Source organism: Penaeus monodon, chromosome 33 (genome assembly GCF_015228065.2).
Source record: "Penaeus monodon isolate SGIC_2016 chromosome 33, NSTDA_Pmon_1, whole genome shotgun sequence".
In the NCBI taxonomy this organism is placed as follows: Eukaryota; Metazoa; Arthropoda; class Malacostraca; order Decapoda; family Penaeidae; genus Penaeus; species Penaeus monodon.
In genome coordinates, this window is record NC_051418.1 from 8,050,135 (window position 1) to 8,050,455 (window position 321).

Sequence of the window (321 nt, forward strand, 5' to 3'; positions counted from 1 at the left end):
CAATATTTTTCATATATTACCGTTTCTTATCAGTTAAACATTATCGTACGAAGTATATCACCGGAGTTATTTAAACTTCTTGAATTATTCTTTTTCTACCATATCAGCCTCATCTCACCAGCCTCTGTTGTGTCTCCCGCAGGCGAGTCGGGAGGCGAGAAACAGCCCTTCCTGGGTGGCGTGGAGCCCGTCCGCCTCACGCCTTCATGGGAGAACACCAACCTGCCGAAGGAGGAACTCAACTTCAAAAATGTCAGCACTTTCGAGACCTTCGAGGTGGATATGGAGCCTCCCAAGGACAGGTGAGTGTCGTCGGCTGTT

The 321-nt window shown here is 48.3% G+C and overlaps 1 protein-coding gene across 1 annotated transcript in view; it reads left to right on the forward strand.

Annotated features, from left to right (window-relative positions):
* LOC119593976 (equilibrative nucleoside transporter 1-like) overlaps nucleotides 1-321 on the forward strand; it is a 248,852-nt gene that overhangs the window by 153,453 nt on the left and 95,078 nt on the right. The window contains exon 3 of the mRNA XM_037942997.1: nucleotides 143-302. Within this exon, the coding sequence (XP_037798925.1) occupies nucleotides 143-302 (160 nt within the window). The remainder of the gene's footprint in view (nucleotides 1-142; nucleotides 303-321) is intronic.